At 34.4% G+C, this 21,099-nt stretch overlaps 2 protein-coding genes across 4 annotated transcripts; one reads left to right on the top strand and one right to left on the bottom strand.

Moving 5' to 3' along the window:
* Window positions 1–1,049: 1,049 nt before the first annotated feature.
* LOC145608200 (calmodulin-binding transcription activator 5-like) lies at window positions 1,050–11,043 on the top strand. 3 transcript variants are annotated; one of them, XM_081663814.1, is made up of 14 exons: window positions 1,050–1,166; window positions 1,318–1,442; window positions 3,217–3,342; window positions 3,830–3,945; window positions 4,584–4,672; window positions 4,858–4,903; window positions 6,716–6,854; window positions 6,968–7,087; window positions 7,175–7,233; window positions 7,670–8,104; window positions 8,278–8,972; window positions 9,405–9,951; window positions 10,402–10,710; window positions 10,796–11,043. In XM_081663814.1, the coding sequence occupies exons 2-14, from the start codon at window positions 1,379–1,381 to the stop codon at window positions 10,844–10,846; spliced, it is 2,796 nt and encodes a 931-aa protein (XP_081519940.1). In that variant the 5' UTR covers window positions 1,050–1,166; window positions 1,318–1,378; the 3' UTR covers window positions 10,847–11,043. The 3 variants fall into 3 exon arrangements, with proteins under 3 accessions (XP_081519940.1, XP_081519939.1, XP_081519941.1); XM_081663813.1 differs by having other exon boundaries at window positions 7,172–7,233; XM_081663815.1 differs by lacking the exons at window positions 1,050–1,166; window positions 1,318–1,442 and having other exon boundaries at window positions 4,584–4,676; window positions 7,172–7,233.
* A 6,572-nt stretch (window positions 11,044–17,615) lies between these two features.
* LOC145608166 (small COPII coat GTPase SAR1A-like) lies at window positions 17,616–19,069 on the bottom strand. Its single transcript, XM_081663777.1, has 3 exons — window positions 18,856–19,069; window positions 18,589–18,720; window positions 17,616–18,093 (listed from the first exon to the last, which is right to left on the bottom strand). The coding sequence occupies exons 1-3, from the start codon at window positions 18,982–18,984 to the stop codon at window positions 17,773–17,775; spliced, it is 582 nt and encodes a 193-aa protein (XP_081519903.1). The 5' UTR covers window positions 18,985–19,069; the 3' UTR covers window positions 17,616–17,772.
* Window positions 19,070–21,099: the final 2,030 nt, after the last annotated feature.

Genomic DNA, 21,099 nt, shown 5'->3' with positions numbered 1-21,099 from the left:
ATAGACAAGACCAACTCCGATTCAAACACGGATATCAGCATAGAAGCAAAAACCCTTTAGCCCAAACCAACAGAAGATCAAATCGAAGCCCCATAGCCAAAAAACCCGGCTTAAATCCTGCACCAGAAGATCGGTACACCGATCTGCAAGCCCCATATCACCCCAACACACCACACAAACAGAAAAAATAATAAAACTAAAAAGCACACAATGACTTCTAAAAGGAAAAACAAAACGAAAACTAAAACCTAAAACTAAAAACGAAACCCTAACATCCCACCCCGCCACCAAACCGAGCCCCACCACCAACGCTCTGGGATTCACCGACCCAGCCCACGAACCGCCGGAAAGAAACGCACGGGCCACCAAGGCCCGCCTGAGAAGCCCGAACCCCACACGCCCCTGAGCTGCTGCAACGACAACCCTACACGAGGGACTTAGAACGACCCTACACGAGGGACTCAGAGGGAGAAAACTCCCCCTCCCCGTTCTCGTAAACCACGTCGAGGCAACGGACAAGGGGGTGGGGCGTAGGCGCGGCGGGGAGGCGGTACAAAGAAACGACGGCAGGCCGGCCTCTTGGTCGGAGAAGAACAACGGCGGCGGACGAAGAAACGGTGCGGCGCAAGATGAAAGGCTGAAAAAACGAAAAACCATAACGGAAAAAGAAATAATCAAGCTAAAGGGGTAGATTATTCGTATAAACTATTTCTTGAGGATTTGATGTCTAAATATTGAATAATTTTATTAAATTCTAAACATTCTTTTACAGTATAATGTAGTCATCAATTAATCAATTAACCTCATACCTCTGTTTCATATTAATTGCAATGATTTGACATCAAATAGAGAGGACAAAATATGTAATCATTGCTAATAACATAAAACGGAAGTACGGAAGTATTGTTAACAATATACTCGTACGTATTTTCTATTTCCAAATCCCAAATAAAAAGGGAATTATCCATTAGGTAAGAAATGAGTCAATGACCCATATCATTTAATATCACAATCACCCCATATTTGTTTTTTGGTCAGCATTGTTGAGACTTGGCGTTATAAACCCTTTAAAATCAACCTGTCTGAAAAAACCCCTGTAAAATCCTCGTTACTATTTCTTTTTGCTGTCTTGAATTTTCTAATTGCTGGTAACAAATCAAAATCAAGTACGAATTTCTTTTTCTAATGCAATTATTTTGTTCATCTTTTGTTTATTGCGTTTGATTGGCCTTCTTATTTGATTATTCGATTATAATATATGCCTTTTATTATACAATTTATTTGATTAATTCCGCTGAAATTGACAATTATTTTCAGTTGGGTGTTAATGATTCTGCAAATTATCACCTGGGTTATAATCTGATAAGGCTCAATTATCATGGAGAGCGGTTTTAATGGCGGACTTGCGGGATTTGAAATTCATGGGTTTCGCACCATGGAAGGTACTGTAAAGATTAATTTTTTGATCGATTTCTTTGCTGCTTTCATGATGATGTCATTTTTTTTAATATAATTTTATAATTTATTGTTTTATTATATTGTTGTATATTTTTGAAAGTATTGATTTGCTAATTTCCCTCTTTCTTTTTGTTCGTTTTTTTCCTTTTATTTACTTATTATATTTTAAAAATTATTTTGGTGTTCATCTCAAGAAAGGTTAAATTGATTAAAATATAAAATTAATTTTGGTGTGATCATCTAATGTATTTGTATATTGTTGAAGGTTTTATTGGGTTGGGTTCGGAATATTGTAGCTGTTCATGCTACTAGTGTTTTGCAAGGAGACTGTATTGTTATTTTTACCTTTGAACTTGCTGTACTTAACCACTTGATGTAGAATGTGAAACTCACTCGGCCCAAGTTCAGATTGGTTTCAGTTATGTGGAATTGGGAATTCGGCTAAAGTGGATGTGTAGGGAAAAAGGGGTCAATGGAAGATTGAGGCCAGTGAATATAATTGTATAATGTCGAATCCCGGGGGTAGGGCGCGGGGTGGTGGGGGGGATGCCTGGATGTTAGTTAAATGGTCAATGCAATGGTGCTTGTGTCTTTTAACTGTTGAGTGTCGACTAGTGGAAGAATAGTTACATACAAGCATGGTGGTTATAGCTTTGTAACTTGAGATAGGGATGATTAGTTGGTGATCAACTTGCATTTGTAGTGCTAATCAGTCATTACTATCGATAGAGCGTCTGCTTGTCTTTTTAGCCAGTGCCATTGATTCGTTACTGATTTAGGGCCTAATTTCAGGTATAGATAAGATAAAGGTTACCCTAATAGGTCGAGATATTTCGGACAAGAAAAATTAAGTTCTAATAGGTAAATATTCGGTGAATAGAATGCATCCTTACGGACTCATTGGATATGGTTTTCACACCCTTTCTTTTGAAGTCTGAACTAACTTATCTTTTAATTAGGGTTGTTGTTGGAATCTGGATGTCTGATGAAACGTATGTACTCTTAAATCATCTTCTTACCCCAAAACCCGTTGAGCTTGAAGATTATAGATGGTATTCCTAACTTGTATTTAGACATTACGGAGTATAAATTTACTTATCGTTGTAAGAATGCTGACTGCACTCCTGCTGTTGAAATGTACTGAATATAGGTTACTATATTTATACTACAATTAGTACAATATTTGCAGGAACTTTATCAGAAATTAAACTTGTGGTTGGAGGTCCATGCTGCCCACACAATAAACCAGCCTTAATTTTTTGCTATCTTATCTTTGGTCTATTGTGAATTTGTGATGGTAGTCTATATCTATAGCTGTTGTACCATGCATGTTTGAATGTCATGCACAAAGTTGACTCTTTGCACTTATGTCAGAATATGAAAGAACCCAGCAGAAAAGGCTTCATGTGATTGCATAGGTGAAGTAACGGAATTTTAGTCCTGAGTTGGGTAAAGGACAAAATATATGATTTACTATTAGAGATGCCTGATGTGATGGACCCATATTCTGATTCATGGGCATGAACAATTGCTTTTGGTTATTTAAGTAGTTTGTATATAGGTATCTGCTGCTGCCTTTTGGTTAGTAGTTCCGGACTTGTAACTTTTGTGATTTTGTCCAGGCAATGTTTTCTCAAAGATTATCTCTCCCCTTCAATTGTAGATTTGTAGTGGGCCCATGGCAGTAATGATGATCTTTCAAATACTTATGCTGGTATAAGGTTTTGAAGTTCATCTCAGCTTATCTTTTGTTGACAGATTTGGACATCCCAAACATAATGAAGGAAGCCAGGAGCAGGTGGCTCCGACCCAATGAGATCCATGCTATACTGTTTAACTATGCTTATTTTACCATCCATGTCAAACCAGTGAATTTACCAAGAGGTAACTATCTTCTCTAGTAAGTTTTATTTTATTTTATTTTTTAATTTATTATTATTATTTTTATTTAATGCGATCGGAGTCTGATTCTTGCCCTACGAAAAGTTATTGAGATTCAATCAGCAACTATTAAACATTTGTGGCTGGAGTCAATTTTGGTAATTGTTTGGAAACTAGTTTATGTGCCAGTTGGCCCAGCTTACACCATTTAACAGAAGCCGCCTACGATAGGCTGGTAAGCTGGTTACATTAGCTGGTTAAATATTGTTAGCAGTTAATTTAGATGCTGTTAATGATATTAATAGCTTTTGCATGTCTGAGAAAGTATTATGTTGTGTGTTACAGTTTTGTTGAATTTGTCGCGACTATATTGTAAATTTGTAATTATATGGTGTTGCAACTGTCTACGTAGATTGTATACAACCCTATGTTTGACTTATTTTTACGGTTTTACCTCATTGATTGTTATCATTTTGAACAATTTTCACAGGGGGCACGATTGTGTTATTTGATCGTAAAAAGCTACGAAATTTCCGGAAAGATGGTCACAATTGGAAGAAGAAAAAAGATGGAAAAACTGTTAAAGAAGCTCATGAGCACCTCAAAGTGAGAACTTTCATTATTGGAATTACAGTCTTCAAAATCATGAAATTTTCTATTCATACTTCCCTTCCCTTTGTCATAGCTCAAGCTTCATTCACCAAATTTGAACTTCAGTACTCTTCTGTGCATGGACTTTATCTCAGCTTACCTTTGATGATACTCTCTAACAAATTAGTGGTCAAAGTTTGAAAATGAAGTAGAGGTTGTTAAACTTTTTTCGGTGTGTGTGTGTATGTGTAAACATTCTTTTGCATATCAGTTGACGGGTTTGCCCTTCTCTTCATGTGACTGTGTCTACTATTGAGTATGTTTCTACCTTCCTCTTGCTTCTGGAATCTGGAGCTTTTGACGACACCCCCCCCCCCCCCCCAAAAAAAAAAAAAAAAATAAAAAAAATTATTAACAATCTATCCATCTGTTGCTGGAGATAATTAGGTGTCTGATGTTCAACTATAAACGTAAAAAAGAGTTTAGTGGCTGTAAACCAATGCTTTATTGTAAGATAACTAGGTAGCCATGTCAATTGGTGGGTTAGTTCTCGATGCTTTGTTTATCATTGTTCATACAGATTTAAATCTGTTTTGTTTTGCTGAATTTGCCATTTGATGTCTTCTTTCCTCATATTTCCCTCTTTTTTCCAGGTGGGTACTGAAGAGAAAATACATGTGTACTATGCTCACGGTGAAGATAACCCAAACTTTGTCCGCAGGTGTTATTGGTTGCTTGATAAGTATGTATGTTTTAAACCATTCAGTTTATTGGTTCATACATTGAAAATTTGTAGTAATTAAACTAGCATACACGTTTTTTTTTTTTTTTTTTTTTTTTTATAAATAAATTTTTAATTTTTTATTTTTTTGTTTTGTGTCCAAATATTCCAGATAGGATTGATTGCTATTTTCATTGTTGTTCCAGGTCTTTGGAACACATAGTGCTTGTTCATTATCGTGAAACTCAAGAGGTTAGCTTCTTGGCTTATTGATTAATGACTTGATATTAGATCTGTACTTTTTCTGGAATTTAGCTTTCCATTAAAGGTTCAAGGAGTCAAGGGCAGCCAGACTTGATTTCTAGAAGAGTTGGGAGTTGAATTGAGTGTGTAAGAGGCTTATCTAATGCTAGAGAGCTAATTTTGAGATAAAGTGGATGGTGATTAGAGAAGAGGGGTTTCTATATGGAGGATGAATTGTTGGCAACTCTTCTTTCATATTCTGAGAAATGAGTTTATTCAGTAATTTTTGCTGCTTCTTGTGATTCTTTATAATCGCAAACTGGGTTTTTATTGCAACAACCTCAACTGACCAGTACATCGTGCCTTTTCTATTTGGAAACATGTTGACCTTTCTCCATTTCTTTGCACGGGAGAAACAAAATCCTGTATTTTAGCATCATGTTGTAAATGCATACACAAATAGCTGTGATTAAAATTGCATATATAACAGTGACAAACCATAACATTGTCTGTGAATGACACAAAGTAAAAAACTAGCTTAAGGGGAGGGGTAGTCTAGGCAATGCAAAATTAGTTGTTAGATTAGAGGTGGCTCAAGCTACAAAAAGAGGGAGTTAAACTATACACAGAGGGGTTTAGGAAAAGAGAAAGCATGATGAACATAATGAGAGCGTTAGTTTACTTGTTTAATTTTGATTAGTTAGGTTAGTGTCTAGCTGCTCTAAAGCTGGAACTGTAAACATCATTGTTGGTGTTTTAATTGCACCAACATTTCCATCATCAATCAAACTTCCCCAAATATAATTCTTCTACCTCAGTTCTATATTTATATCTCCATTCTATAACACACTCCTGGAAGTCAAGACTATGAAACATATTGATAGTTGACTCAATCTCGCCTGGCGAACAAGGCAACTTATACAGGGTGAGTTAATGAATTGAGTATCTAATCACATTGGACTACTTATATTCTTGTGAGCCTTCAATTTAAGTTATTAAGATTTTAAGTGTCAATTTTCAAGTATTCTGTGTCTGTCTCACAAGTGTCATTTTTAAAATCTATGTCAATTTTTCAAGTATCTTTTCTTACAATGCTAGTTTTTGAGATTGAGTGTCATTTTCAAGTAATTTGTCTGTTTTATGAGTGCTGCTTTTCAAATTTCAAGTGATCTATGTCAATTATCATTATCAAAACTTCAATGCCAACTTTTTATATTTGAGTGTCAGCTTTTAAATATATTGTGTCAGTTTTTCAAGTTTCTTATGTCTATTTACAAGTTTTTTGTCAGTTTTACAATAGTCATCTTCTAAGTATTCTGTCTCAGTTTTACAAGCTATTTTTTCAAATTTTGCTTTTTCTTTATTAAATGTTTAGTGTCTTTCCTTAACCAGTTCGCACCACAATGATGGTGTATTCTGTGATGCGGATTCAAGGAGGGGGTCACACACTCACACAAGAACCTAAATCTGAGTAGATATATACATGTATGTCTTGCTAGTTGCTACTAGTTTGCGTAATCTTATAGATACGCTGTCTTTTGGTTTTGGGCATCCACTTGGGCACTACATTTTGTAAGTTCTTGATTTTTTTAGGTAAGGTCAAAATTTGGGTTTCAATTAAGCCACTGCTCAAGTGCCTGATGGGGGAGTGGATATAAGGATTCAAGCTTATTTGTAATTTTTATATTATAAATGGGAGTGCTTTCTGTGATCTCCACTGGGAAGTGGTGTTTTTTTTTTATTTTTTATTATTTTTTTTTTTTTTAAATATTAAAAATTTGTGAGTGTGTTTATATAATTATGTTCTATTTTTATAATCAGTTACAGGTTTCTCCAATCACACCCACAAATTCAGGTTTGCGTTCAGACTTATCTGATTATTCAGCTTCTCCGCTTTTGCCAAGGGGAAATGACTGCATGGTTGATCAAGTGAATTATCCTGCCATGAAAGCATGCACAGGTAGTTGTTTAAAAATGTAAAATCATATATCAGATGTTGCCTATACCCCTGACCTCTTCTTTCTGCTCTTGGAATATTGTGGGCTTGTAACTTCTTTATGGAATGGTAATCAGATCTTGGTGATGGTATCAATGTGAACAATCATGAAATGAGACTGCATGAAATCAACACACTTGATTGGGATGAGCTATTATTGTTGAGTGATCCCACTGAAGCAACTTTAACCACTAAAGGTAAAGATGGTGCTCTTCACGTAACAGTGCCAATAGACTGCATTAAATATCTTTCTCATCACCTTTATTTTGCACCTTTTCAAGCAGAACAGACTCCATACCTTCACCAAGACAAGCAACCTGCCGCATTTACATCAGAAAATAATGTAAGTAGGTGATCCTGAGGCTGAGTTTATGAGAATAGAATATTCCTCTTTCCTGTGATATTTGTTATCTAACAGCTTCTATGCCTCTCAATTCTCAACCGTAAAAGTAGTTTGTTCACAATAGGTGCTACGATTTCATGTTCCATCATTTCATCTCAGTAAAGGCTGTCCTTACTCCTTACTTTGATGTCATACCACTAAAAGAAAAGAGGGAAGCCTGTAGGAGCTCTTAATAATGACTGCTAGGATTATATGATTACATTATTACTTGCTGCGTATGCTAATCAATTAGGTCTACTGACGGTAAGATGCTAGTGTGTTCTAATTGTTACTCTAAAGAAAATATAGGTATATATATAAGAGTTATTGAATGCAGTTGATTGTGGTTGCTTGATTTAAGCTTACAGGGATAACTTGATTTCTTTTGCATTTGCAGGGTAGCATTTTGTCAACTGGAAACCCTCATCTTGAGATGCTGACTTCCGGAAATTCTATGAACCCTGTTGCAGGGACAAGTCCTGCACAAATCACTCATGTGAGTGACATGTATCTTCCCTTGGTGGGGGTTCAAAAAGATCCAAAGGTGGAAGGAAAAATGTATGATATGGGGACTGTAGGTGCAGGGAATTTATTAAACAAAATGGCAAATGATGGTTTGCAAACTCAAGACAGCTTTGGGAGGTGGATGAATGAAATTATAGTCGACTCACCTGAGTCAGTGGATGATCCTTCATTTGAATCTTCTGGAGCAACTAGTCATGGATCTCTTGTGTCTTCAGGAGCAATTAATCATGAAGGACCTGTCCCAGCACAGATCTTCTGTATAACTGATATCTCACCAACATGGACATTTTCAACTGAAGGAGCAAAGGTTAGTATTAGCTTGCAAGTGTAACTATGTTACTTGTGGCATAACTGGCATTTCATTTATTAGGTCATTTTGTGTTGAATTGGGGCGGTCACTAATTTGGATTTGTAGAAATGAGAAGAGAAAATTTGGCGAAAATATTTTGGTCATTTGTGAACATCTATTTATTGTTGCAGATATTAGTGGTTGGATTCTTTCACCAAGACTATCGACATTTAGCAACGTCAAATGTCTATTGTGTGTGTGGTGACACATGTGTTCCTGCTGAAATTATTCAAGTTGGAGTGTTTCGTTGTATGGTTTCGCCCCAGAGTCCTGGATCCGTGAACTTTTACTTGAGCATTGACTGTAGCACGCCCATAAGTCAAGTGCTTACTTTTGAGTTCCGTTCTCCTGCAGTTACTAATCAAGCTGTTAGAGAGGATAATTCTCAGTGGGATATGTTCCGGATACAGATGAGACTTGCATGTTTGCTTTTTACCACATCAAGGAGCCTTGACATTCTATCTAGCAAAGTATCACAGAGTGCTTTAAAGGAAGGAAAAAATTTTGCTGTCAAATACTCAAATATTGCTGATAGTTGGGCTTATTTTGCAAAATTAATACAAAGTGGTAAGATCACATTGGAACGAGCTAAAGACAACTTGTTTGAACTCTCTATTAAGAGCAGGCTTAAGGAGTGGTTGTTGGAAAGAGTAGTTGATGGCAGTAAAATTTCTGAACGTGATGCCGAAGGTCAAGGAGTTCTGCATTTGTGTGCTATCCTTGGTTATACATGGGCAATTTATTTATTTTCCTACAGCGGTCTATCATTGGACTTCAGGGATAAGTTTGGATGGACTGCTCTTCATTGGGCTGCATATTATGGGAGGTATGTCAAAGTCAAACCATCTATATTGCATTGCTAACTATATATTGATTGTTCATCAGCTTATTGCATCCATCATATATTATTATGGCTTGTTTGTACCAGGTAATAACTTAAGGTGAATATGAAGTTTGTCTGTAACTTTTATCATTTTTCTCTCCAATTATTGCTTCTCCATCAGCAAGCGTGTGGGCTTTGGTAATGAAATTGAATGAAGAACAGAAAAGTCTCACAAATCAATATTTACTACCCTTGAAATTTCCTTTGGACATTTCATTTAAGTTACTACCTTGTGAACAGAACAGTTGTTTATATAAGTATCACTGATTCACCTTGTCTCTAAAGACTAGAAATAGGACATGTTAAAAGCTTATTTAATGATTTTGAAGTATGGCTGTTCATTTTTGATAATTGGCTTCAAGATTTGCTTTACAGGGAGAATATGGTTGCTGTCCTTCTGTCTGCTGGAGCAAAGCCAAACTTGGTTACTGATCCAAATTCTGATAACCCTGGTGGATGCACAGCTGCTGATATTGCATCTAAGCAGGGTTTTGAGGGCTTAGCTGCTTATCTTTCCGAAAAGGCCTTGATTCAGCAATTTGAAGATATGAAGGTTGCAGGAAATGTTGGTGGCTCCCTTGAAACCCACACTTATGAGACTACAAATCCCAGCAACATAACTGAAGAGGATCTCTATCTGAAGGATACTCTGACAGCTTATCGTACAGCAGCTGATGCTGCTGCACGCATACAAGTTGCTTTTAGGGAGAACGCACTCAAGCAAAAGACGAGAACTGTTGAATCCTTAAACCCAGAGACTGAAGCACAATATATTGTTGCAGCAATGAAGATACAGCATGCTTTCAGAAACTATGAGTTAAGGAAGCAGATGGCTGCTGCTGCTCGCATACAACATAGATTCCGGACATGGAAATTTCGTAGAGAATTCCTCAATATGCGACGAAAAGCTATCAAAATTCAGGTAAATGCTAGATTTTGATGCTCATGCTGTCATACTGATTAAAGTATTAGCTGCTCCTCCGAGGTGGTGTCATCACTTCTATTTTTTTCGTACATAAAAGTTAATCTTTTTTTTTTTTTTTTTTTTTTTATTTTTTTTGACAAAAGGAATATCTTTATGACCTTATATATATGTAGTAGAATCCAAGACTTCATCCCTCTTGAAGGTTTTTATATACTTCAACTATTTGATGTGATGCAGTACACATGATAGTGAGATCCTTATATCTTGTTGATTTCCCTGAATATTCTGGGATACTTTATAGTAGGGAAGTATCTGATCACCAGTCAATGTGTCTGACGGCCAGTGTCTGAGTCAGTAGCAAACCTTATATACCATAATTGCTCTGATTTATTAGTCTTATTATTATTGTTCAAATGAGATATCTCTAATCTTTTGTCCTTAATTCAGGCTGCTTATAGGGGCTTCCAAGTGCGCCGGCAATACCGAAAATTTATTTGGTCTGTTGGGATTCTTGAGAAAGCAATACTGCGGTGGCGACTGAGGAGGAAAGGTCTCCGTGGTGTTAAGGTTGAAATTGAAGAGCCTGTTGATGATCAGAAGCGAGATAGTGACACAGAAGAAGACTTCTATCGAGCTAGCAGAAAGCAAGCTGAGGAGCGTGTTGAAAAAGCTGTAGTGCGTGTACAATCTATGTTCCGTTCAAAGCAGGCACAGCAAGAATATCGAAGAATGAAATTAGCTCATACACAAGCACAGGTGCATAGACTTTTAACATCCTTTTCAAATTCTAACAGTATTTACTTATAAATTATAATGGCTTACCAAATTTCATTCTCTGCAGCTTCACTTCGAAGATTCAGGCAATCCTAATGGCTATATGAACCATATGTAGTCAGCTGCACTTTAGAATATGTTCGTGGGAGCGTATTATGGCTATATGGGGAAAGTGATGCTGTTTCAGCTCTGTACATGTCTTGTAAAGGTGTAGATATGTAGAATTGGTCAGTTTGCCACGCACATAGTACTACCCTTCGAGTCAGGGGCAGAGAATAGCCCTTTCTTTTCTTTTCCTTTTTTTTTTTTTTTTTTTTTTTTGGGGGGGGGGGGGGGGGGGGGGTGTTGGGTTGTGTACTTTATCATGTAAGATTACTGTTGGAGGACAGAATACTGATTAACCTTCAGCTGTAAAAACTTTAGGTTATTTGTATTGCATAAATCTAATTAGGACATAATTCTGGCTATCTCTATTGATATACCAGCTTGTTCATCCAGTCCTTATACTTGTTTCTTTCGCAGCCCTAATATTATCACAAGAGTTAAAAAAAAAAAAAAAGAAAATTTGACTCTTCTAGGATTCTGATCCAATATGTTTCTAAACATTGTAGTGTAATTGTTACTAGTACTAATTTTAGTAACAAAATAAAGTACTGTTAAATTAGATTTTACATAAAAGAAAAATACGGTAAATGTTATAAAATATGTTAATAATGGATGGTCATTATAGCTTGTAAATATCACTTTTATGACTATCTTAAGTATGGTGGTAATAGCACCCTTGTAATCCTCCTTTGTCATTAGGTCACATTAATCCTCTCATGAATGGACTCTTCATTGTCCATATAGGTTACAATGTTCTATCATGTATATATATATGTGACTCATGTAATGGATGTATATAGACAACACAATTACCATCTATCTATCTCTCTTTCATATATTCTTCTTTTCCCTTTATTTTATAATACGTTATCAGCACCATTCTCTAAACGAAACTATTACATTGATCACTCCTTAAGTATACTAGCCAAGAAAAAAAAATTCCAAAGGTATTCATTTTATAATATTAGTTAACACGTATCAAATATTGATGCTAGGAATTGTATTATATCATGATATCGTGGTTACATGCCTTCTAAAGATTTCATCAATATGGGCTTCTATATATACGTGTCTATGTCATTCATATCCTTCGTACATCTTTGTTTACTATGCCTCCACCTTATATGCCTTTGGAATTGCTCCTGACCAAAACTTTATAATTTTTGTTATTGTGGTAGATAGATAGGGCCGAATTACCTCCACTTCATCCAACTTATCTCTTTATCATTTTTGTTTGATAATGCCGATTACCGTATTACATCATTTTTGTTTGTTATTTGTTTGCTTATTGCTATCACGTGATTAGTGTTAATTTATTACTTTTAATGTGCATATTTTTCTTGTTTGATAGTACGATTATTTGAAACATTAATTTGATGCTAATACTAATCCATTTGATTGATAGTATATTATTTTCTTTGTTTTTTTTAAAGACAATGCATATTGATTATTTTGGCACCAATTATAATTATGATTTTATATTTAGATACATTGACTTTGATGTGTTTTATTATCTCTAATTTTTAATATTATTCTATATAGTGAAAAATGTCGAACCTTGCTAAGCTCGAATTTGTGGCCCTTGATATTACCGGAAAGAATTATTTATCATGGGTGTTAGATGCTGAAATACACCTAGATGCTAAAGGGCTTGGTGAAACAATCAAAGAGGCTAATAAGGCAACAGCTCAAGATAAGGCTAAAGCCATGATTTTCCTTCGCCATCACCTCCATGAAGGGCTCAAAAATGAATATTTAACTGTGAAAGACCCACAAATCCTTTGGAGTAATCTAAAGGAAAGGTATGACCACCAAAAAACAGTGATACTCCCTAGAGCTCGTTATGAATGGTTGAATTTGAGATTACAAGATTTTAAATCTGTTAGTGAATATAACTCAGCTATGTTTAAAATAACTTCTAAATTGATATTATGTGGAGAAAATATTACTGATGCAGAAATGCTTGAAAAGACATACTCCACTTTCCATGCTAATAATATTGTCCTGCAGACACAATATAGAGAAAAAGGTTTTAAAAAATATTCTGAATTAATATCTTGTCTTCTTGTGGCTGAGCAAAATAACGAGCTGCTAATGAAAAATCATGAATCACGTCCTACTGGCTCTACTCCATTCCCTGAAGCGAATGTAACAACCCATAACGAGAAAGAAACTAAGAACAGAGACCATTCCAGTAGTAGTGGTCGAGGTAGAGGTCGCGGTCGTGGCCAATGGCGTGGTCGCGGTCGTGGGCGTGGTTTTAGTGGATATGGTAGAGGTCGTGGAGGTCATTACACAAATTATCATTCCCACCAGAAGTGGGAACGTAGGGATGATAAAGAGAAAAATGAGACCAATATATGTTACCGTTGTGGAGGGAAAGGTCATTGGTCTCGGGTTTGTAGAACTCCAAAGCATCTTATTGAACTTTATCAAGAATCATTGAAGAAAGGAAAGAAAGTTGAGGCAAACCTTGTTCTTGAAGATGGTGAAGGTGATTTTGATTTTGGCAATGCAAATCAATTCGATGTTGCTAGTTTCCTTACTTCCCCGGAAGAGAATAATTTTGATTTCGGCAGTACAACTCATTTAGAAGTTGGTGGTTTCTTCAATGCCCCGGAAGGGAATAATTAAATTTATATTATTTTATGTCAACTTTAAGTATTAGACTTTATTTAGTTATTTACTTATGTTATTTTCTATGGTTGTAATAAGGACTTTATATGTTTTATGAATTTATGAACTATTTGGGTGTTTTTATTGAATTAGTTATTTTATCATTTTTATTTTTATGCTTAATATTTTGACATATATTTTATTTCATGAAGAACATGGATATTACTCAAGTTCAGTTTGCTATGAATGGTGAAGAATTATGTCTTGCTGACAGTGCAACTACTCATACAATACTTAGAAATAAAAAATACTTCTCTACATTAATGATGAAAAGGATTAATGTGAGTACCATATCGGGTAGTACAAATATTATTGAGGGCTCCGGAAGAGCCACTATAAAATTGCCTTGGGGAACTGAAATTAAAATAATTGAAGCTTTATACTCCCCATTGTCTCAAAGAAATTTATTAAGTTTTAAGGATATTCGCAACAATGGCTATCATATTGAGACAATCAATGAAGAAAATAGCGAATTCCTTCAAATCACAAAAATAACTCAAGGCACAAAACATGTTTTGGAGAAACTCCCTACATTCTCTAGTGGTTTGTACTACACAAAAATCAATACTATTGAAACTCATGCTATAGTAAACCAGAAGTTTACTGATAATTTTGTTGTTTGGCATGACCGGTTAGGCCATCCCGGTTCAATAATGATGCGAAAAATAATTACGAATTCATGTGGACATTCTTTGAAGAGCCAGCAGATTCTTCATAATAATTTTTCATGTGCTGCTTGCTCAGTAGGCAAGTTAATAATTCGCCCATCACCAGCTAAAATTAATTTTGAATCAATTAGTTTTCTGGAACGTATACAAGGAGATATTTGTGGGCCCATACATCCCCCATGTGGACCATTTAGATATTTTATGGTTTTAATTGATGCATCAACTAGATGGTCACATGTGTCTTTGTTATCAACTCGTAACCTGGCGTTTGCGAGATTACTTGCCCAATTGATTAAGTTACGGGCACATTTTCCAGATACTCCTATTAAGACTATTCGGCTTGATAATGCTGGTGAATTTACATCTCAAGCTTTCAATGATTATTGCATGTCCATTGGGATAAATGTTGAACATCCTGTAGCACATGTTCATACACAAAATGGTCTGACTGAGTCATTAATTAAACGTCTTCAGTTAATTGCTAGACCATTACTTATGAAATCCAATCTCCCAATTTCTGCTTGGGGACATGCAATATTACATGCAACAGCACTAATTCGCATTAGGCCAACAAGCTATCATAAGTTCTCCCCATTACAATTGGTTTATGGTCAGGAACCAAATATTTCCCATCTACGAATTTTTGGATGTGCGGTTTATGTTCCAATAGCTCCACCACAACGCTCTAAGATGGGTCCTCAAAGGAGGTTGGGAATATATGTTGGGTTTGAATCCCCATCAATAATTAAATATCTTGAGCCTACAACAGGGGATTTATTTACGGCTCGTTTTGCAGATTGTCATTTTAACGAGTCACTTTTCCCAACATTAGGGGGAGAAAAAAGAGAGCTGGAAAAGGAAATTAAATGGAATGAATTATCATTATCCCATCTTGATCCTCGAACTAAACAATGTGAACTGGAAGTTCAAAAGATAATTCATTTACAAAGTTTAGCGAATCAATTGCCAGACTCGTTTGCTGACCCAAAAAGAGTGACCAAGTCACATATTCCAGCTGTAAATGCTCCATTTAAAATAGATGTCCCGGAAGGACAAAATAAATTTGCTTATGAGTCTAAACCACGTCAGAAACGTGGAAGACCAATAGGTTCCAAAGATAAGAATCCTCGGAAAAGAAAAGGAGCATTGATTGATGATGGTCAAATTGAGGAAACAATTTCCGAAGGATCTCCAGAAGAGAATTTAGACATGATACAGGAAGAAATTCAGGTACCTGATAATGAAGAAATTTCAACAAATTATATCATGTCTGGAATTACATGGAACCGAAATCAAATCGACGTCGATGATGTTTTTTCATGCAATGTAGCATTAGATGTCATGGATAATAATGAGGATCATGAACCAAAATCCATTGAAGAATGTAGACAAAGAAATGATTGGCCAAAATGGAAAGAAGCAATTGAAGCAGAATTAAAATCTCTTGAAAAAAGAGAAGTATTCGGACCTGTAGTCCGTACACCTGAAGGTGTAAAGCCAGTGGGATATAAATGGGTCTTTGTGCGAAAAAGAAATGAAAAGGGTGAAGTTGTAAGATATAAGGCACGCTTAGTTGCACAAGGATTCTCACAAAGACCTGGTATTGATTATGAGGAGACATATTCTCCTGTGGTGGATGCAACTACTTTTAGATTTTTGATTAGTCTGGCAATAAGAGAAGGACTTGACTTACGTTTGATGGATGTAGTCACAGCTTATTTATATGGCCCACTGGATAATGACATTTACATGAAGCTCCCGGAAGGATTCAAACTGCCAGAAGCAGCAAAATCTAGTTCTCGAGAACATTTCTGTATTAAATTGAACAAATCTCTTTATGGATTGAAACAATCCGGGCGTATGTGGTATAACCGTCTAAGTGAGTATTTGTTAAAAGAAGGTTATAAGAATGATCCTATCAGCCCATGTATTTTTATAAAGAAATTTGGATCGGGATTTGTTATAATTGCGGTGTATGTTGATGATTTGAATATCATTGGAACTCCTGAAGAGATTTCAGTGACTGACAATTATTTAAAGAAAGAGTTCGAAATGAAAGATCTTGGAAAGACAAAATTCTGCTTGGGGTTACAAATAGAGCACCTAGAGAATGGAATCCTTGTGCATCAATCAACATACATAGAAAAGGTTCTTAAAAGATTCTCTATGGATACATCACATCCATTGAGTAGCCCTATGGTTGTAAGATCACTTGAAGTAGATAAAGATCCATTCCGACCTCGGGAAAATGATGAAAAGATTCTTGGTCCTGAAGTACCATATCTTAGTGCAATTGGAGCGCTAATGTACCTTGCAAGTCATACACGACCCGACATATCATTTTCAGTTAATTTATTAGCAAGGTTTAGTTCATGTCCAACTCGGAGGCATTGGAATGGGATCAAACATTTACTTCGTTATCTTCAAGGTACGAAAGATATGGGATTATTTTTCCCAAAGTTGTCCAAAGAAAATTTGATTGGTTTTGCAGATGCAGGTTATTTATCTGATCCTCATAATGGTCGATCACAAACTGGATATGTGTTCACATATGGTGGTACTGCCATTTCTTGGCGTTCTATGAAACAAACCATTGCAGCTACTTCTTCCAATCATTCTGAGATTTTAGCAATTCACGAGGCTAGTCGTGAATGTGTATGGTTAAGGTCGGTAATTCAACACATAAAAGAAGTTTGTGGTTTATCATTTAGGAAGGAGGCTCCGACAACTTTATATGAGGATAATGCAGCTTGTATTGCTCAACTTAAGGAAGGATACATCAAAGGCGACAGAACAAAGCACATCTTACCCAAATTTTTCTTCACTCATGATCTTCAGAAGAATGGAGATATAAAAGTATTGCAGATTCGTTCAAGTGAGAATTTAGCAGACTTATTCACTAAGGCTCTTCCGACAGCAACATTTAAAAAGTTAGTTTATCGTATTGGATTGCGTCGTCTCAGAGATCTTCAGTGATATAATAATGAGGGGGAGTAATTGCGCGCTGTACTCTTTTTCCCTTATCCATGGTTTTTTCCCACAGGGTTTTTCCTGGAAAGGTTTTTAATGAGGCAGCATATATGCGCATTACATCTATTTAGATAATAACCATCCAAGGGGGAGTGTTATAAAATATGTTAATAATGGATGGTCATTATAGCTTGTAAATATCACTTTTATGACTATCTTAAGTATGGTGGTAATAGCACCCTTGTAATCCTCCTTTGTCATTAGGTCACATTAATCCTCTCATGAATGGACTCTTCATTGTCCATATAGGTTACAATGTTCTATCATGTATATATATATGTGACTCATGTAATGGATGTATATAGACAACACAATTACCATCTATCTATCTCTCTTTCATATATTCTTCTTTTCCCTTTATTTTATAATAGTAAACATTTTATACGATAGATTGAGTAATGAGACTGTTGTATTAGGTAGAGTACTATATTGTACTTCCTCCGTTTTATAGACGAATTTGTATGAAATAAAAAAAATACATTATATGTACGCGTTACAAATTAGAAAACCTTTCTCAACAAGAATCAACCTAACTAGTCTTTCTCGACAATAAAAAGAGAATGAATTAAAGGTATTGAGTGAGCCACTTAAAACCCTCTCCATACCCCATCTTACGAACAACACTACACATGAAAACCTCCAACGGACGTACATCACTATCATCCTCAATGTTAACCCTACCCTTACCCGTCGTGCAGCACGTCAGACCCAACTCGTAAAGCAACTCCCTCTCCGAGACAGCCTCTGGGAGATCAATCTTGTTGCCTAGGATGAGGAACGGGACCTTAGATAGTGCATCATCGGTAAGAAGTGCATTGAGCTCACTCTTAGACTCCGCGAACCTTTCTCTGTCATTAGCATCAACTAGGTAGATAACAGCGTCCACCTACATGGTACACAACACATACTTAAAATCAAGGATTCGAGGTGTATGTAACATATGTAGAATGCAACATTAAGACTTATATATATAATTGTGATACACATAATATATCATAACGTAGTAAACTAAGGTAGACAGCATAAAATTACAGTAGTAGTTTAACATCTTTGCAGTGTTATTTGCTTCTTTATATCACTCGACAAAATTACCATCAAATTTGTTATATCGAAAAACTTAGCTAGAACTACAAAGCATGAGTTTGGTGCTTTTACTAACTTGTATTCCGTTAATGTTGTAACACAATATACAACTACAGGATTTACTCCCTCCATCCAAAAATAATAGCCAACACGAAATCTTTTTGGTTGTTATTTTGTGATGTCATGATAATTAATAAGTCTTCTAGAAAAATTATATCATATCTTTAATTATGCATAAAGAGTTTAAAAGGTTTATACGTCACATAAACATAAACATAAATACGTAGTCATGTAATACCTGAGTATAATAATCCTTCCAAATTCGACGAGCAATTCGATGGCCACCCAAATCAAAAGCCTTAAAATTCACCCTTCCGATACTCAATTCTTCCGATGTAGGTTGTTGTGTTGGTTGATGTTGCGCCAATCTCTGCATTCACAAACCAAAATAAGATTAATCATCACAAACCCATGCAAATTAATCAACTAAATATCACCAAAAAAAAAAAAAAAAAAAAAAAAAAACACACACACACACACACACAAGAAAAATTAAAGTAAAAACCTCATCTTTCAACATTTGAAGCAAAGTAGTTTTGCCAGCATTATCAAGGCCCAAAAACAAGATTTTAGCTTCTTTTTGCCATATTCCCAATGTTGCTAATATATCATAGAACCAATCTACTAGAAACATTTTTCTTGAACTAATTCGATTGAAAAATCAATCAAAAACTAAGAAACTTAATATGATCAATAAAAATTCTAGACGAATTAACAAGAGAAAGAGTTTATGTTTAGTAGAAAAAAGGATTGAAGGGAGTATATATAGGATGACTAGAATATAATCCTAGTCCTAGTATAATTTGGAAAAGGACACTTTTTTGTGCTTATGTGGCGTTTTTTCATTGGATTATATCCGTCAGTTTTTTGTCAATGGGCCAGTAATTAATTTAGGAAACTTTTTTTTATATTTTGAAAACAATTAAATTTAGGAATCTACATGTAAAATGCCGAAAGGAAGACAAGAATATTTGAATTAGTCATGTAAAGTCCCGTTCTTTAGAGCTGCTCTGCTCTGCTTTGCTCTGCTTTGCTCTGCTGAAATCTGCTCTGCTTTGCTCTGCTCTGCTCTGCTCTGCTGAAATCTGCTCTGCTCTGCTCTGCTCTGCCCTGCCCTGCTCTGCTCTGCTTAAAATTAATACTTAATATTGAATTATTATAATAATAATGTATATTTAATAATAATAATAATAATAAATAATTAATACTTAATGATAATAATAATTAATATTTAATAATAATAATAAATAAATAATATTTAATAATAATAATAAATATCTAATAATAATAATATATAATTAATATTTAATAATAATATATAATTAATATTTAATAATAATAATATATAATTAATATTTAATAATAATAATATATAAATAATATTTAATAATAATAATAAATATTTAATAATAATAATATATAATTAATATTTAATAATAATAATAATATATAATTAATATTTAATAATAATAATATATAATATTTAATAATAATAATATAATTAAATATTAATATTTAATATTAATAATAATTAATATTAAATAATAATAATATTAATAATAATATAATTAATATTTAATAATAATAATATTAATAATAACATAATTAATATTTGATAATAATAATAATATTAATAATAATAATATAATTAATATTTAATAATATAAATATTATTAATTATAATTAATATTTAATAATAAAATTTAATGATTATAGTAGTAGTAGTAGTAGTAGTAGCAGCAGCAGCAGCAGTAGTAATAATAATAATTGTAGTAATAATAATAATAATAATAATAATAATAATAATAATAATAATAATAGTAATAATAATAATAATAATAATAGTAAAAATAATAATAATAATAATAATAATAATAATAATAATAATAATAATAATAATAATATTAGTAATTATAATAATATTAGTAATAATAATAATATTAATATTAATGAAATCTGCTCTGCTCTGCTCGGCTCGGCTCGGCTCTGCTCTGCTCTGCCCTGCCCAGAAGCTCAAAAGAACAGGGCCTTAAGCACTTTCCATAATAAAGTTAGAGTTAATGATAAGTTCAGTCAAACAAATTTTATCTAAGTTTTTTAATAACCAAAATATCTACATACTCTGTAATAAGGTTAGATTACACATTCATTAACTTTTTTTTTTCTTTTTATGAGTTGAGTTGTAAATTTATATTTTACTCCGTAAACTATAAAATACAAGCTAAGAAACACACGTAATATAAATATTATTTTATACTTATACTCTTGAAGTAATAAACATTTTTTTTTTTTTTTTGAAGTAATAAACATGAAGAAATAAAAAGTTGTATCAACTTATACTCTTGAATTTTATTAAAAATAAATAAATAAATCGCAATCTAGAATAGTGTTCTTGGAGACTCGGATCCATGCCTTTTTCCAAGCCTTGTACACCAAAGTCGGCAGCTTGTTACGGCTAAGCTGCAGCTTTTCCCCACTCCACACAACACCTCACCCTGACCCGACACACACCTGCAAGGCTGCAACACACATCAGCCAGTCCAAACTCTAATTACAGCTCCCCCAAACCAGCACCAGATCCGTCCAGCGCATAAACATCAGTGTTCACGGTTACAATTGCTTCTGCTTATAAAACACAGGAAAAGTTCTCTTTGATCTTATTTTCGTTTATGTATTAACTGTGTGTGAAAAGTTTGCTCCTGCAGTGAGACAGTAACCCTACAAATTACCAGTTTTTTTGAAATAAATA

This window comes from Chenopodium album, chromosome 23, assembly GCF_948465745.1.
Source record: "Chenopodium album chromosome 23, dcCheAlbu1.1, whole genome shotgun sequence".
NCBI classification, from domain to species: Eukaryota; Viridiplantae; Streptophyta; class Magnoliopsida; order Caryophyllales; family Amaranthaceae; genus Chenopodium; species Chenopodium album.
The sequence above is the reverse complement of the archived record's forward strand: the minus strand, read 5'-3'. Positions and strand labels throughout refer to the sequence as shown.

Bases quoted from the DNA above. Each gene is read 5' to 3' on its own strand.
- LOC145608166 (XM_081663777.1), bottom strand. From the start codon at position 18,984: ATGTTTCTAGTAGATTGGTTCTATGATATATTAGCAACATTGGGAATA. The intron at 18,721-18,855 runs GTTTTTACTTTA...TTGTGAATGCAG, and splicing joins TTCAAATGTTGAAAGATGAG to AGATTGGCGCAACATCAACC. The intron at 18,094-18,588 runs GTATTACATGAC...TGTACCATGTAG, and splicing joins GGAAGGATTATTATACTCAG to GTGGACGCTGTTATCTACCT.
- LOC145608200 (XM_081663813.1), top strand. From the start codon at position 1,379: ATGGAGAGCGGTTTTAATGGCGGACTTGCGGGATTTGAAATTCATGGG. The intron at 3,343-3,829 runs GTAACTATCTTC...CAATTTTCACAG, and splicing joins ACCAGTGAATTTACCAAGAG to GGGGCACGATTGTGTTATTT. The intron at 8,105-8,277 runs GTTAGTATTAGC...TTATTGTTGCAG, and splicing joins TTTCAACTGAAGGAGCAAAG to ATATTAGTGGTTGGATTCTT.